Below are 13,824 nucleotides of genomic sequence, written 5' to 3'. Positions count from 1 at the left end.
GTTACTGAGTTGTAGAGAGAAATTATTGAGTCTCCTCGTACTCCTGAAGAACCAACAAAACAAACAGGGAGGTACCCAAGCCTAGCCAAATTTAAAACAATTTTTTTCATTTGCTGGCTTTGTAGTTGTTCTTGTTTTGGAGGGAAGTTGATTTGCCATTCAGAGCTATTATTCTATATGTCCATGTCAATCTTTTTAAAGATAGAGCTCCCTTCGTGAAACCAGAATTTATTAAAGCATGTGACTCTTCCAGCGATATCAGTAACACTCAGAGCTACAGCTGCTAATTTCCCCTCACACAGAGATTTGTTGCCAAATCATAATTTCTGGAACCAAAACTTTGAGTTTAGCTATGCCATTTAATTTATCTGTGCTAAACATACTACACTCTCAGAAGACCACATTTTAATTCCTATCTGACACTAGAAAATTGTATTTTGTGGGAATTTTTCCCTAGAAATAGGCTACGAAGTGCCAGCAGAGTCATTCTCCAAGTCCTGCTACAGCCATCCATTCCATCCTTTGGTAGCAGATTTTGTCAAGAGTCTTAAACACATAGAGCATACATACACGGGTACACGTCTGGATACTTTTCATACACACACAAAGCACTCCGCTGCCAAACCTCAAATGTGGCACACAACATGATCAAAAATTAAAAGGAGGTAAAAAACCTAAAGTCATTAATGCAACATATTTGGAAGACTGAGAGAAGCATTCCCACATGATATACGTAAGTCTTCTTATCGTTTCAACATCAGAATTATTTATTTATGATATAAAAAAGTTTCCATGACATCAGCCAGATCAAATTTGTGTAGGATGAAGGTAACTCTGAAACAAACCTGAAGCATCCTCTGACAGGAAAGACTTAAAAGGTCTTTCTTGACCTCCTCGTGCCTCAAGATTTGTTAGATTTTTATTTTACTTTTATATTACTTACCAGGAAAAGGATGAATTTTAGTAGCAGATCTGGTTCTTCTTGCATGTCTAGAACGCTTTCTTCTTAGAATAGCAGAAACTGCTGCTACTCTGTGTTTACAATCTGTTTTAAACAAAATGCATTATCCTCAACTGTAGAATTACATATGGCACTGATTAGATGGAAAGCTGGTAAACACCTTATTCTTAAACTGTTAAACACCTTCCATGATAAAACAGGAAGGTTTTGAAATAAGGTGATGAGGAAATCCTAGGACCAGATGTTTTGTGTCTTCCTTAATGAAATTTTCTGGAAATCCCATTCAGGTTTGCCCCTTTCAAATTATTCCTTCCCTCCTCTACACTGTATACCTTGAACAAATTTTGGGAGGTTATCAAAGAAGTACATGTTCCGGTACAGGTTCAGACTCACACTGCTGACAGTGGAATAGCAAGGATGGAGTGTACGGGCATCCTAGGAAGCTGACAGAGTCTTTGCAAGTGTGGGGTGTTCATCTTTGGAAGCACAGTTTGAGAGCAAGCTCTACACCACCCAGAGAGAAAGAGCTGGGTTGAACACCTCTGACTGTCCTCAGCACCCAGTTCATAAACTCCTCAGTCTTTCCATCCTTCTCCTGCTCTCTTAATACTGTGCCCTTGTGGGGTTATTGCAGTTGATTGTGCAATTGTTATGGTTAGGCCTGTTCTACAATGACAGCAGTTCAGGGCTCAGCCAGCTTCTGATGACAGGCTCGCTCCAATTCTACATAACAGAATGGATTTTTATCTTTTTTGAGAACACTAGAAAACTTCATCTTTAAGAAATCCATTAAATTAGCATTATTTAGGTCATGATTTTTTTATGAATAGCCAGTGGAGATCTAATGCGCTGAAGCCCTAAGCACACACTGTAACAGTTAATGTCAAAGGAAGCTCTGGAAGTGGTCATAAGACAAGAGTGGAAGGGAAAAGGCAAAAGGACTGATTTCTAATTTAGCTCCTTTGTCATGGATCGGTAGTAACCTCCACCAAGTTTATTTGGAAATTTTATTTTATGCACTCATGGAAATAACTTCATTAATGTTTCAGAGATTCTCAAAGTCTGCCTAGCAGAATGTCTGGGAAGGTCTCAAGAGGAAATGAATAATTCCGTATTTCTTAACAGCTTTCAGTAGTGCTCACAACTTAAGAGAAAAACTACTAACTGAATTATAACTGTAAAAATTCTTAGCAGCTGTTTTAGGCACATAGTAATATTCTGCTGTGTTCCTTGGGCAGCACTGAAAAAAGCAGTATGTAGACTTGCAATTAAAGGTGGCATCGTAATATATACACATAAGGAAGTCAACCCTTAAATCTGATTTTTATGTGTTTGTCTTTTTGTCAGTAACATATTGATGTTGGTTTTAATGTTATATATTGTAAATTTAACTAATAAAAACACTATTCCTCTATTAACAGAAATGTATTCTAGAAACAAATCAGTAATTAGAAGCCTCAAAAGGGCATCATTTCCTTCCAGCTTGTGTCCATGGCAATTCTGAAAAACCTGCATTTAATAGAAAACTGATGTTTAAGAATAAAGGCAGTAAAACATTAATCATCACTACTAATAGTTCTGCATTAAAAATGGGATGTTATGACTCAAAGCATAGGAAATCATACGACATTTATAGGTAGCTTTGAAATTACAAATAAAAGTCCTTTAAATTAGAGCATTTAATAGCCCACTTATAAAGACCTAATTTACACTTTGTGGGATTTTTATGTACATAAAACAGGTCTCAGAATTTGGGCCTAGCAATAAGTAAAAGATCATGTATTTTAACCAATATAATCTCGTAAGGAGTTTCTCTAATCATTTGGGGCGGGGCACAGATTTGCCATTTTAAGCAACTATTTTGCTTATTCATTAAAAATATATGCATAAAATATTTACACTATGCAAAAAAATCACAGAAACATTTCATGTGTGGGCACTCTTCTTCCTTCTGTTCAGTTATGACTAAAGCTAAACTCCTATTGCTCTTTCATTACAAAACTGCCTGTGGCTACAGTAAGAATGATCAGGAAATGGAATGGCTTATCATTTTTTTATTACCCTTGTGACCAAGGTCTCCATTCGGCAGCTCTGGACTACAAGGGGAATGGACATCTGCATGGTAATAGCAACTAAATGCTGGTTCTCTGGAGGCATTCTGCCCACTCGGGGCTGACACTGGCAGGAAGTCTCAGGAAATTGCTGTTAAAAGCGTCTAAGAGCTATTATCTCAGGTAACGGGTTAAGTAACACTTTTTCCACAGTGATGAAAGGGAGCGTGTTCCCTGTACCACCTATCTCTGACTTGGGATGTAAAACAAAGACCAGCAGCTGACAGGCGGTCAATTTTCTGCATTGTTTTTGTGCAGAGGACCTTATCTTGGTTGCTCAAAAGTCTCCTGCTCAGGGTATTCCTACACTTTTATTCTTGCTTTCTTCCTTGTATATTGCTAGAAGAAATACTGTAAATCCTGATTTCAGCCTGCGAAATCCCAGGTGAATTGCATAGGAAGAGCCTGTCTTGGCTGGTGAAGGCATTCTGTAGAAACAATCGTTTCAGTCTCTGAACTAAGGACAAGTTCTTTCATTGCAAAGTTTTAATCACTTGGAATAGTAAATAGTGCTGATTCAGAAATCACAGCACTAGTTTCTTTGCTGAAATAACAGCAACGAGAAGAAATGTTATCTGGGCTTAATTCAGCTCTGGGGTTAAGAAGGCACAGCTTGGTTGACCTGTATGGGATTACACCACCGCTGGATTCAGGTAACCGTTTTCAGGACAGACAGCTGAGTGCATATCTCCTGTTATCTATCCTATAATTTTTCTTGACCATGATCCAGATGAATCATCTTCAGGAAGGAAAGGATATTTCAATCTGCTTATATTGGTCATTGGCATTTCTGCGTAAGACCTTCAACAAGGTTCAACTGTAATTGTTTTATCTACTGGAATCAGTCTGAAACCAGAAGTCCATACCACTAAGGATCACAGGCCACCAAGCATCTGTCAAAAAAACCATATTTCATTCACTATCAACAAGCTTGGATTTGCATCCACGATTGAGAGGTGAGAGGTGATAGTATCAATCACCTCAGTATTTCAGTCCCTCTATAAGAAGCTTTTACCATATTACAATTAAAATATTGGTGTCTGAACCACATTAATAATCAACAGCTTGTTATTGTAAATTAATACATTTTTCATTGCATAGAAATTTAAATTCATGCAGATTAACTTGTTACTTACAGTTTTGTTCATTTTCTTGGACTATTTTGTAGATGACAATTGAAACAGTAAACACAAAAACTACTGGAATCATAGTGAGCCAAATGATCTTCGTCATACACATTGGATCTGTCCATAAAATGCAGAAGAGATAAAATGAAGCAGGAAATCACTGGCAGAAAAAAGCAGAACAATCTATCTCGGTAGGTTTTGGAAGATGCCTATCCCCACACATGAATATTTCAAGCAAAAAAGAAGATTATGCCTTTTTCTTTCAGCCTTCTTTGTTGTTTGAAATTAAGTTTTCTATCTAGAATTTAGCTTCATTTTCACCTGTATCTATCTCCCCATGTCGGAAATAGTTATACATAGCTAAGTGAATGAAAACTCTTCCTATTTGTATAAACTGTTACATGCAACTCAGCCAGGAAGAAAATGCTTCGAAGATCAACATTTATATTTAAGGTAGAACAAGGGTAATATATATCCCCTCTTTGTTTGGATGGAGCACAGAAGGAATTGGTCCACTGTCCATCACTGACCTGTACTGGCATTCTCAACCTCCTGGTCTATCTTCATACATGGGAGAAGGTAAGATTCTACATATAGAAATTTTCTTATCAAAAATTGAGGAAATGCCATCAACAGGACCCCTCTGGGGAGTTCTTTTAACCAAAGCTGCCTTGGGGGAGAATCAGTGTGGGACTGGCTGTAGGAGGTACGCTGCTCTTTCGGACAACAGCTGCTGCAGAAATGCACCCACATTCCTCAGGGAATTAGTTCAGTAACTAGGACAAGCTAGGACTGTATACCACAGAGAAAGGACGTGGGGAATGTTCCTCCCTGGTTGTTTGAAAGACCTTCCAAACTTCTTTGGCAGCTGCATGTTAATTCATACCTTAGCATTGTCAAATAACTATTTTAAAAACCAACTATGTTACTATGACTCATATAAAATCAAATTACAGACTATAGCCAAACCACTGTTTTCCTTTCCTTGACTTAGAATAGTATAATTAGACCTACATCAACTTCCCTCGTGTATCTTCTCCACTGACAAATCATGAGGTAACTGCCAATAACCCCATGGCTCTTTGAGGTAAGCACAGCTCATCCCTCCTAATTCAGAACTAAAAATATCTTTTATACAGCCATTTAGGCTCCTTTCAAACAGAGTACTCTACCCCATCTTGTAGTGACTTGTAATGACTTGTGTATCAACCTTGCCTAGTCAAAGCCCTGAGCACCTCTCTAGCTTTGTTTTGAAGTAAATAGAAAAAAGATGTGTTGTTAATTTTTATTGTTAATTTGAGATAACTACTTCCCAGGTAAATCACCATTAGGGAAGGGTGGTTATCTCATAGTTTTGACACAAGTTAGCAGATACTCCTCTCACAGCTAGACCTACTTATTTATAAAAAAGTAAGCTGCCCTCTCTTCTCTAGGATTTTACCTGAACTTATTTAACATAGGTTTAGCCAACTCCAAAACACGTTTTTTTTCGCAGCAAAGGTAGAGCATAAAATGCATTTGCCATACAAAACTAAATGAATGTAATAATTCAGCAATTCCCAGATGGCAAGCGTTGCATATAGACGCGCTGGAAGCCCTGACCATGGTCAGGCAATCGGCCAAAAAACTCCTGCAGCACAAACAGTAATTTAAAAAGCTGACATGCTGTCTTCTGGGAAAACTAAGCCTAGTTCAGCTGAAGATTTCTCTTTTAAGTATACTGTAGTAAGGCTGTATAGTAGGATATTGCAGTACGACATTAAGAAAAGTCAAACCTGTCTCCTGATTCTTCTGCTGCTGAAGTTAACAGGAATTTTTTAATTGACCTCCAAGACAACAGGGTTATGCCATTATGGGGGAGGGGAGAGGAAAAAAGTAATTCCAGCTTTTGTCATACATGCAATTTGTGAGTCTGTCACTGCTAAGCAAAAAAATGTACAGACACTTACTTTGCTGTGATGCTTCTAGGAAAGAAAAAGCCACAGCTAAACCTGCTTTAAATCACTATAAAAACTGCCAGTTGCCTACTAAAGGTGGCCTTTTACTCAGGGGTGATCAAAATTGTATTCTTTTCTTGTGAAATACTTAAATACTTTCAAATGGTTGCTGAAAGCAAAGAACTGCCTACTGGAGATTTTTTGCAAGATTCATATTGTTTCTGGTTTGATTTCCATTCTGACTCTCCTTTGTAACTTACATTCCACATAAGACTTCAGTTGCAGTGAAATATTTATACAGTCATTTTGGTCTTCCATCATTGCCACTATACAGGAATGATTTAGGTATTCTTCAGCTGCGTTTCTTCCTCCGACTATAGAATTGTTGATGTGGATTTCCAGCAGGTAGTAAGTATTATGCTCTACTTCTTCTTTCTCGGAAACCGTAGTGAAATTAAAGTATTTATAAAAATAAATAACATCTTTTGTTTTCACTTCAAGTGAGCCTTTTGCTTCTGGAACTAAACATTAAAACAAAACTGTTATATAACATCTGGTAGACAAAGAGACAACTTTCAGAAAGAACAATAAAGTAAGTTCTCTGTCTCATTTGCAAAAACATACAGTAGGCTTTTACATTATCGACTATAATAAAATGGACAAAAGGATACCATGTGAAGTTATTCTGAACAGATCTGAAGAGCATTCATTATCTATGCAAAATCTATTTCCCCTGCAAATTATAGTCCCTTTTTTGCTTTACCACCAGCTTTAGAGCTTTTCAGTTTTTGTTGTTTTGTTGTCTGTTATCAAAGGTAACAGAGACAAAAATCAGGCTATGAAAAAAATAAAAACCAAGTAAAAGCCATACGATGATAGAGATTTGAAGTGTACATCTAGTCTATCTGCTACCAGTTGCAGAAGGTCCTTGTTTCACTTCAAACCACACAAGCTGTGAGGCTTGCACAATGTTAACAAGAAACACAGGTAGGTGAGACGTTGTCAAAAGTAGAGTTGTACAGGTATAACTGACAACAGAGTTTGTCCACATATTTTTTGTTTTGTTATTTTCCATACTTGTTAAGACAGCTATTTTGTAATAAGGAAACGATGCATTTGGAGAAGAACTTCATTTCTTAACGTTCAGGACTTGGCCTGTTGCCCCTGTTGCTGACAATGTTAGGAAAGCAAAATTCAGAGGCATCCTCTTTCCCAAAAGTTTCCAGATACTTTGCAAGAGTATGTGGCACAGAAGGAATACACTGCTACAGCTCTGAAAAGATGTGGATGTTGCTGAACTCTTCTCTGTATTGCTGTGCCAGTCCTTATTCAGTGCTGCCTTCTGTGAAACACGCAAGGCCATTTCTGATACTACACGGTTGTGGATATCATAGACTACAAGCACAAAAATGGTTATTTCTTGTATAGCTGCCATCTGAATAGTTACCATCTTTGATTTAGTTCTTCAGATACTTGCTCACAACCTATCTTCACATAGTATCAGCAATCAACATGCAGAGTTCCGCAATGACATTTAAAAGCAAATTCAGCGTGAAAACTGATCAGAAATGACATCTCCTTAAAAATAAATGAAATATTTTAGAAAATTTAGCAAGATTAAAATAATAAATTCGAGGATATAAGAGTGTTCATAAAAGCTGGCTGGCAGAGGTGAAATCTGCAACAAAAATATTATAGGTGGCTGCTGGATAAGGCACTCTTTTCTCACAGCACCCTCCTTCCAGACCAATACAAAGCCCCCTGAAGATAATGACACACACAACCACTCCCATTCCCCCTCTGATTTTATACAAGATCCTCAAAGAAGAGAAATCGGCATTTTGCTACCGACATGTTCACTGACAGCCAGGAATGTACGCCGCTGAGAATCTGGCATAAAACTTGCATTTTCTAGCCATGCAAAGACAAGCTAAAAAACCCCATTGTTCATAGATTTTCAAAGACCACAGAGAACCAGCCGGATATTATAATTTTCTTTTAACTACCAAATGAAAACGTCTTTTATGTTGTAATTAACTACTTCAAAATTAAGTATTTCTCTTCCCTTACTTACTTTTTTCCACTACTGACCCTGATCCTTGATGATCAACATTCACATCTCTCTTGAATTCACACTCTGTATATTTAGTATGGGACTGTTGTTCCCTCCTGGAGGACTGGCAAATACATGAAATATTTTGGAAATTGGAATGGTTTACAATGGCCTTCAGTAAAAGAGTCTGGTTTTCTCTTCCTTGTTGCAGTGATCTTTTGCAAGAGTTGTTAAAAGTACAAAGTGGAAAAGTGGTGTTATTTGATGAACATGTATTCACGCATGACACAATTACAGTGTTAACTGTGAAAAAAAAAAAGAGTACTATATTAGCAAGACAGTCATACAGGACACATGGACAAATACGTGCATGGAAGCATCAAGTACCTTACAATGAAATGCACTTTCTTTCTTGAGGATTATGACAGCATATTGAATGCATCAACAAGTGAGAGAAAGCAAGCACAGAGTCTTCCCACAACCTCAATGCTGGATTTTATTGCTGAATTGTATGAAATCTCTTGTAATACTAACTTGAATTTGTGGTGGTATCTAGTCACATCCCTGTTTCAAAGCTGCTCCAATTTGATTGTACTTGAAAAGAAGATGAAAGCACTCATGTTTGGAGGGGGAACTTAGCCCTGGAACCATGCAGTTGCAACGCACCAGTGCAATTATGTTGTAAAATAGCTATAATCAGAACAAAAACTTTCTTTCCAATGACATGGAAACCACACAGTGAAAATACACAGAAACACTGCTAAAACCTCTGGCCACACCCTTCACGTTCTCTTACATTCAGTCAACAAACACGAATCTTAATTGTGACCATTGGTTTTGGTATTCATAGTCAAATTTCAGTATCAAATTACTGTAGCTAGAGTACATTAATGCAGATCTGGCAAGTAGCAAAAACCACATAGAATTAATTATTAATGAGTGTTATTTTAGCTGTCTTCTACATTAAAGTAGGGCTTTATTGTACAAATTGTGCATTTTTCCTCGAGTTAACTTCGAAAACTATTTTTTCAACATGAAAAAAAAATTAAGAATAAAAAACTTCTGGAACCCTAACATGAAATACATATTTATGAATACAAATAACCACTTCCCGGAGTTTATGCAGCACTAACTTATAGTTTTGTAGCAGAGCTTCCAATTCCAATAGAAAACATAGCCTTTAATTGCTCCAGTGCTCAGCCACAATCTGACAGATTCAACAGGCCACCTGTGCTCACATCGCAGCAGGCTGACCTCAGAAACAGGCCAGTGAAGGATTTCAGACAGGATGCAGAAATAAAATCCAAAATCCAACGCCAAAGTCAATTATCTTCACTTTACTAACACTACATCAGAGAGTCATGAACTCCTTATAAAACATAATAAATTGAAATGTAAAATACACGTCCTATGCAGGTAAGAAACTAATTCATTTTAATACAAAAAGGAAAAATGTCAGACAAAATTTAGGGCGTGATCTTTCCGTGAGGCAAGTCAAAACATTTTCCTCAAAAAGCTTATGATCTGACCCACACAACCTGGAGTGGAGCAGGCTTCTGAGGTCAAATTCTTCCAGCTGAAGGAGGCGTTTTGTGCAGAGCTTCTCTGTGGAGATGAGCCAGGAGCAGAAATTGAATGCTTATTCTGCTCTCATGGCAAGGCGTGTGTGCATCTGGGCAACCAGTCTAAACCCACTGCTACAGCTCTCAAGGTCAACTAATGATAACTCCCTACCATACCTCTTTCACCAAGAAATTTGTACGCAGACTTGGGAATCCACTGACTGTGCTGTGACAGCAGTCTACATACAGCACTATGAAGTCCATTTTGGATTTCACACATGGCTAAACAGGCTCCAGAGCTGCCTGTGAGCCATGCTGTAGATATGTAAAAGGCCTGTTACCTGAGTGGAGAAAGTTTGAATGCTGTCCCGTTAGGGAGGGTGCTTACCATCCTCTTGAAAGATCTCTACTGAGAAAGCCATTCAAATTACGATCTAGCATCAGTAAACTTTATTTTCTTCCAACTCACAGGACTGTGGACTTTCTAGGGAGGGATATATATCGTTGAACACTGTAAGTAGGGCTGCAAAAAGACTAGACTTTCCCAGTGGATTACATGGCAGAGAGGGAGCCGTACCCACAAGAGGCTTGCTCCTTTCTGCAGGACTGGGAAGCACCGTCCCAAATGTAAACATCACTAGAAATGTGGAAAGGGTTTTGAGAAATCTGAATGCAGACAGCCTGAAGAGTGACGAGGATCACTGGGATGAAACCACGCAAAGTATCTCTAGGAAACTGCTGTATATTCAAAGATCTGTAACCCACATGCTTAATGTTAGAAAGTTCTGTGATTATGAAATTCCTTTATTAAGCCTCTATTTACAGGGTGTTTTTCCATAGAAAATCCAATTCCATTAAAATGAAATTATTCACTCTGATGTTTGACAGTAAGGTCAATGTTTTCTTCTGATAATAGTCATGTCATTGTTTATTTGCATAGTCTGTGCTAGCAAATACTTCGATTACTTCTTCATGGAAGTAAAACATTAATTATTCCAACTTCTTAAACTGACTTATCAATTTTATGATATTCAAAACTTATGACAGCTCACCAAGTTTGTTCGTTCATAAACTATAAAAATCTTTAAATTATATTCTAGTTACTGTCATGTTTCTTCTTTGTGGTTAATGAAAATAGAAATGTAAATATAAGTAACCTAATCTGGATATATTTTGATATTAATTTTTTTCCAGAAAATTATTCTTCATAAATCATTTATTTCATGATGCCTGGGAACACACACCATTTGTCAAAGGGATGCTTCTTATTATAACATTTATCTATTCAAAACTTACTTAGGAATGGATGTGACAAAACTATTTTAATATTAATTTATTTATGGATTTTTAAGACAGCACTGAATGTGTAACTTCCACACATATGTTTTGCATTCATCCTAAATCCAGTATTGACCTTTAGGATCACCAAGATGTATTTGGGATTTATGTTAAAAGATTTGCTTCACTCAGTTACACCTATTCCACTCTACTTTTTGTCCGGTTACCACTGCATATCTCTTTCACAGACAGTATCTCATACCAGATAGCAATTGTACAAAGTTTTATAGGCATTTCAGTATAGAAACTTAAAAAAAGTTATTTTTTAAGACATGAGTACCTGCTATAAAAGAACATACATATTTTAACTCCTCTCTTCATGATGCATGGAAATAGTTACCAAAAATTTTTCAGTGTATGTAAATGAATGACAAACGCCTTCCAAATTACCGCACATAACCAACTCTGTTGGTTAAAAATCTAATGAAAAAGATCTATATGCTTTGCAAAGTCCATATGAGTACAGCATCCTAACCATCGCTTTTAGGAAAGTACGTGCCAACCTTTCAATTGCAATCAGACTTTAGAATAAATAAAAGGCTATTTTAAAAGCTGATCACTCACCTTCATGGATTTTGAAAAATTCAGGTAAACATAAAATAAACATGGTAATTATTCCTAGTACTAATCTGAAGAGTTCTGATTTTCTCAAAAGCAAGCACATGTCACTGAAGCACTCCCATCTAGCATAGTGGTGGCAACTTCCTTCCTGGTTTAGCTTTTAACTTCGTGCAGACTTTATGCAAAATAACGTCTATTCATTTCCTTTTCCTAATATGTCTTTTCTTTTTACTTCTCATTACGTTAAGCTGTACAGAGCCAAGTTCTGTTCTTACATTGGCATTGATGAGGATGATTCAAATGAATATGCTGAAGATAAAACTCATGTACCATGATGAAAATAGGAGAAAAATCATGCACAGAAACTGTTTTATTCATTTGGGGTAGTTCTGTTTTAGGAACATCACCCCCTAATGGCCACTTTCATATACCTTCTAAACAGTAAATGAATCATCTTTGTGAGGGAATTTTGTTCTCATTTGGCCAAGATTTTTAAAAAATGAGTCAGACCCTCATTATAAAAATGAGTCAGAACCTCATGAGTCAGATATGGAGATTTTATTGTTTTATTTATATACATAAACATTGGGGCTGGGGGAATATAATTTTATGTAATACAGGATCTTTAAGACTTTAATAGACTGTTAATCATTACAACTTAAAGTTTCAGATCTGGCAAATAAATGATGTATCAAGTACAATGAACTGAGTGTGAGATGTTCATACTATCATTGCTGCCGTATTGTTAAAAGACAAGAAGTATGTTGCCAATCTGTAGAGCATCTTCAGTGTGCATGTTACTATCCTATAAACCACAAGAAGACTGGATAGAGCCATTACTATTCCTATACACTGTAGTCACCATTTTTCAGCTAAACTTTCCAGTTAAGAAAGTGAAGCCTTTCATTCTGACAACCACCATGATATTCCATAAATTCTTCTTACAGATGAGACTGCAAAGGACATTTCTGAAAAGTTCTGAATAAAAGTAGTCTGAGTAATGCATATGTAAAAACAATTTGACTCAAATATAGAGTATATACAGTATGAAGGATTTAATTAATTCAGAAAGCTCTCTCCTGATATAGTATTTTTCCCACAACCCATTAAATATTGAGTACTACCAAAATGAAGCAATGCTGTTGAAGTTAAAACAAGAAATGTCCTACAAACCTGAAATGCCCTTCTTGTCATCCAGTTATCTCAGAAGATGAGTAAGTGAGGTGGAAGCAAATACAGTATTCATTCTATAGAAAGACTCTTAATGGAGCTGTAGTGATTATAAATTTGTTAATATGGTATTTTAAACGTAGCACTTTTATGCAACGAAAGCAATTAAACCAAAACAAAATGAACTGATTTTTTTGACAGTATGGTACAACAGAAGTAATAAGGATACAAAAAATCATAGGTATGAATTTAAAAGTAAATTCATACATCCACTGCACAATTTATATGTCATCTGTTAGCAAATTAGCTCTACTTTGTGAGAGACTGCATTGCCCCTTAAGTATCTTCCATATCAGTTATTTATATTTTCCTGTTTTCAAGGTTGCATGGTGTTCACCCATCCTTTCTGCCCAGAAGGAATGGAGAAAATACTGGAAAATAACAGGAGGACTTTGTCGAGTAATAGTGTATCTATCCCTTTCTGATACATTCAGACTTTCATCATTGTTGGTAGTGCCCAAGGTCAGAATAGAAATTGCCCTGCAGGATCGCACCCAGGTTCAGCCTGATATAACAATAGCCTGTGGAATATGTTGAGTTTCAGATTCTATAGGTTTCCAAGAACTCTGCAGTAAGCAGATGGGGAGTATCTATTTTAGGGCTATTGTGATGGCACATTTTAGTTTGGTTTCTGAGTCTAGGAGGCCCACATATGATCTGTCCACACATCCCAGGGACACCATAGGTTTTGGACACTATTACTTTAGCAGTTGTGCATGTGTAAACCAGCTGAATCACGTGCGTGCGTGTGGCCTGACCCGCCAACTGAAGTGAAAAAAACAAGTTTTCCTTCTTGGGGGCATGCTTCCCTCCACCTAGCTAGTAATTTTTCCACAGCTGGAACAATTAGTAGCTTTGCAAACCCTATCCTTTGGTCAAATTTAGTTAAAATTGGCTAAATCGTTTGAAGTCAGCCGGGATGAGATCTGGCAAGACAGAAGAAG

At 37.0% G+C, this 13,824-nt stretch overlaps 1 protein-coding gene across 1 annotated transcript in view; it reads right to left on the bottom strand.

Annotated features, from left to right (window-relative positions):
• The window catches only part of TMEM156 (transmembrane protein 156), a 22,271-nt gene extending 10,412 nt beyond the window's left edge, over positions 1-11,859 (bottom strand). The window contains 5 exon segments of the mRNA XM_009332469.1: positions 944-1,045; positions 4,209-4,316; positions 6,397-6,657; positions 8,211-8,492; positions 11,654-11,859. Of these exon segments, the coding sequence (XP_009330744.1) occupies positions 944-1,045; positions 4,209-4,316; positions 6,397-6,657; positions 8,211-8,492; positions 11,654-11,753 (853 nt within the window). The 5' untranslated portion in view covers positions 11,754-11,859.
• Positions 11,860-13,824: the final 1,965 nt, after the last annotated feature.

The sequence above is a fragment of the Pygoscelis adeliae genome, unplaced genomic scaffold (genome assembly GCF_000699105.1).
Source record: "Pygoscelis adeliae isolate BGI_AS28 unplaced genomic scaffold, ASM69910v1 Scaffold59, whole genome shotgun sequence".
Lineage (NCBI taxonomy): Eukaryota > Metazoa > Chordata > Aves > Sphenisciformes > Spheniscidae > Pygoscelis > Pygoscelis adeliae.
The sequence above is the reverse complement of the archived record's forward strand: the minus strand, read 5'-3'. Positions and strand labels throughout refer to the sequence as shown.